Source organism: Ips typographus, linkage group LG15 (assembly GCF_016097725.1).
Source record: "Ips typographus isolate SLU linkage group LG15, UJ_Ityp_2.0, whole genome shotgun sequence".
NCBI classification, from domain to species: Eukaryota; Metazoa; Arthropoda; class Insecta; order Coleoptera; family Curculionidae; genus Ips; species Ips typographus.
The window spans coordinates 2487720-2490280 of record NC_138436.1 but is presented as its reverse complement, the minus strand read 5'-3'; the positions used below and the strand labels follow the sequence as shown (position 1 = coordinate 2490280).

The window sequence follows — 2561 nt, the reverse complement described above, 5'->3', positions numbered from 1 at the left end:
CTCGATCCAAATTTGGGTTCTGTCAGTTTTAATGCTAATGCAGTTAGTCAGGATGTTAGCAAGTCTGTACCTGTACATAAATGGGGACTGCAAAAGTTTACTGGCGAGGGTTCATTAATGGCTTTTCTTGAAAAGGTAGAAACCTTTAGAATGTCTCGTGGCTGTTCAACAGATGAGGTTTTTGCTTCTGCTGGAGACCTTTTTGTTTCGCAAGCTTGGACTTGGTGGTATAATCATCATAAAAAGGGGCGTTTTATTGATTGGGATGATTTAGTGGGTAAATTAAAAGAGACTTTTTTGCGTGACCACTATGATAGAAACTTATTAGAAGAAATCAAAGCTAGGAAACAAAACCCTAAAGAACCAGTTTGTTTATTTATTAGTTCTATGACGGGTCTTTTTAATCGATTAACTGAGGCTCCTTCTGAAAAAGAAGTTGTAGACATTATCAGAAAAAATTTAATGCCGGATTATGTTAGGACTTTGGAATTGCATGACATAACCGCTGTTATGGCCAGTATTATAAAAATGCCTTTCGACCTTCGGTCGACGAACCGCCGGTTGAAATTCAACCGAGGGTTAAAAACAGTTTGGTATTATAAACGTAAATCGTCCCAAGGTTAGCTAACCAGAGGTTGAAACTTATTTCTGTATGTTGGCTACCCTACCGATCAAATTTGAACCAATAACAACCATCCTCTATCTGACATCTGTCAAGTTTCTTAAAAATTTAAAATGCGTTCGAAGTGTGGGTAGGTATTTTGTGTTGTTTTTCCTCGTGTTATGGACGTATATTCTATTTTAATTTCGAGTTTTTCCTTTAAAATTATACGAAACTATGACTGTCAATCCCAAGAAAACCAAAAGATGTCTTTTCACGGACTCAGACTGTCATACCCTAGTTGATACAGTTATAAACTATAAACATATCGTTGAATGTAAGAAAACTGATGCTGTGACTTGGAAACAAAAGGTAAAATAGTTATATCAAGTCTACAAACAAAAATCTATTTACCTATCATTATATTTTAGGCTGCTGGTTGGGAAAAAATTGCGGAAGTATATAATTCCACAACCACTGATCCGAAAACAGCAGATCAATTAAAATGCAAATTTGATAACTTAAAAAAAGATGTACGTAAGTACGTAGCTAAAAAAAGACAAAACCTGCTAAAGACTGGTGGTGGAATAGATGAGATGGAAATCAAGGAAGCAATAAAGCTTTTATATGAAAAAATTAAAAGTGTCATTGGGTTATCGGTGACTGGTTTGGAGCCAAGCGTAGGGGACAGTGATGTGCTTCCTACTAGTAGAGGTATTAAAAAAACTATTTATTATCATAATTTATAATATATATTATTATAATTCTTCAGATTTCGATTATACGAAGACCGACATGGATAACATGGAAGTATTATTTGAAGCTGATATAATACCGACTAATTCAGAAACCACTCAACTTGACCAAGGTAATTTATGTTTATCATAAAGGAGTCAAACGTGTTAAACTATTTTTACTACATTTATTAGGTATTGAACTTTCCACTGTCAATGAAGTCGAAAAATTGACTGTGACTACTGAAGGCTTTGAAGGCGCGGGAGAAAAAAATGATACTTATTGATAAAATTGTTTTCAGTAGGTTATTAGTCAATGCTGTTTGTTTGCTTTTTAGATTGGTCCGACTATACTCCAAAAAAGCTCCAGTCAAGAAAGCATGCTGTACTGCAAACAAAAGAAAGAAAAAAAAAATGACTCTATAGCCGTTAAGGAAGAGCAAATAATTTTAAAAAATAAATTATTAGCAGAAGAAGCTGCAAGAAACAAGGAGTTTCATGAAAGAAGATTGGAAAGAGAAGAGGAAATTCATAGACTAAAGTCTAGAAACCTTGAATTGCAAAACGAAAAATTAGAACTGGAGATTGAACTTTTAAAAAATCAATTAGGTTCTTCATAATTAAAATGTCTGGATAAATAAACAAAAAATATATAAATATATGTGTTTATTGATATTGTACACCTTACATAAAATTGATTATGTACTAAAAAATTCTAGAACAAAATATAAAAAATACCATATAAAGCTAAAATATATTGTTCGTCATAACAAAAAGTATCAATTAATATTTTCATTTAACAAATTCAGAAAATATAAGAGAAACTCTTCTCTGAAATTGTGCTGTTCTCTATTATTATTCTGTATATCATTATTTTCAAGTGGTTCAATCACTATGTTTGGATCATTAACAAGATCTGGTTCATTCATAATAATTGCAATATTATGAAGCACTGCACACCCTATAATAACGACTTTGGCAGTCTCACATGATAACCTAATACCAAGAGAAAGAACCGGAAACCGTCTTTTTAAAACACCAAATAATCTTTCAATTGGATTTCGAGTTCTAATTTGGGATTCATTGAAAACTTGTTCAACCTCAATTGTTGGATTTAGAATTGGTGTTATTAAATATTTTTTTAAAGCATATCCTGAGTCCCCAAGCATTATCGAATTTCCAAACTCATTACCCTCAAACTGTGCTTTTATTGAGCTATTATTGAA

General features: G+C 32.4%; 1 protein-coding gene across 1 annotated transcript; it reads left to right on the top strand.

Annotated features, from left to right (window-relative positions):
- Window positions 1-498: 498 nt before the first annotated feature.
- On the top strand, window positions 499-1972 carry LOC145738150 (myb/SANT-like DNA-binding domain-containing protein 3). Its single transcript, XM_081993014.1, has 4 exons — window positions 499-973; window positions 1033-1315; window positions 1374-1469; window positions 1531-1972. Exons 1-4 carry the CDS (start codon window positions 839-841, stop codon window positions 1620-1622), a joined length of 606 nt encoding a protein of 201 aa, XP_081849140.1. The 5' UTR covers window positions 499-838; the 3' UTR covers window positions 1623-1972.
- Window positions 1973-2561: the final 589 nt, after the last annotated feature.

What these genes read in the sequence shown, in the direction of transcription:
- LOC145738150 (XM_081993014.1), top strand. Translation starts at nt 839, where the DNA reads ATGACTGTCAATCCCAAGAAAACCAAAAGATGTCTTTTCACGGACTCA. An exon ending in CTGTGACTTGGAAACAAAAG is followed by an intron (nt 974 to 1,032) that starts GTAAAATAGTTA and finishes ATTATATTTTAG; the next exon opens with GCTGCTGGTTGGGAAAAAAT. An exon ending in AACCACTCAACTTGACCAAG is followed by an intron (nt 1,470 to 1,530) that starts GTAATTTATGTT and finishes TACATTTATTAG; the next exon opens with GTATTGAACTTTCCACTGTC.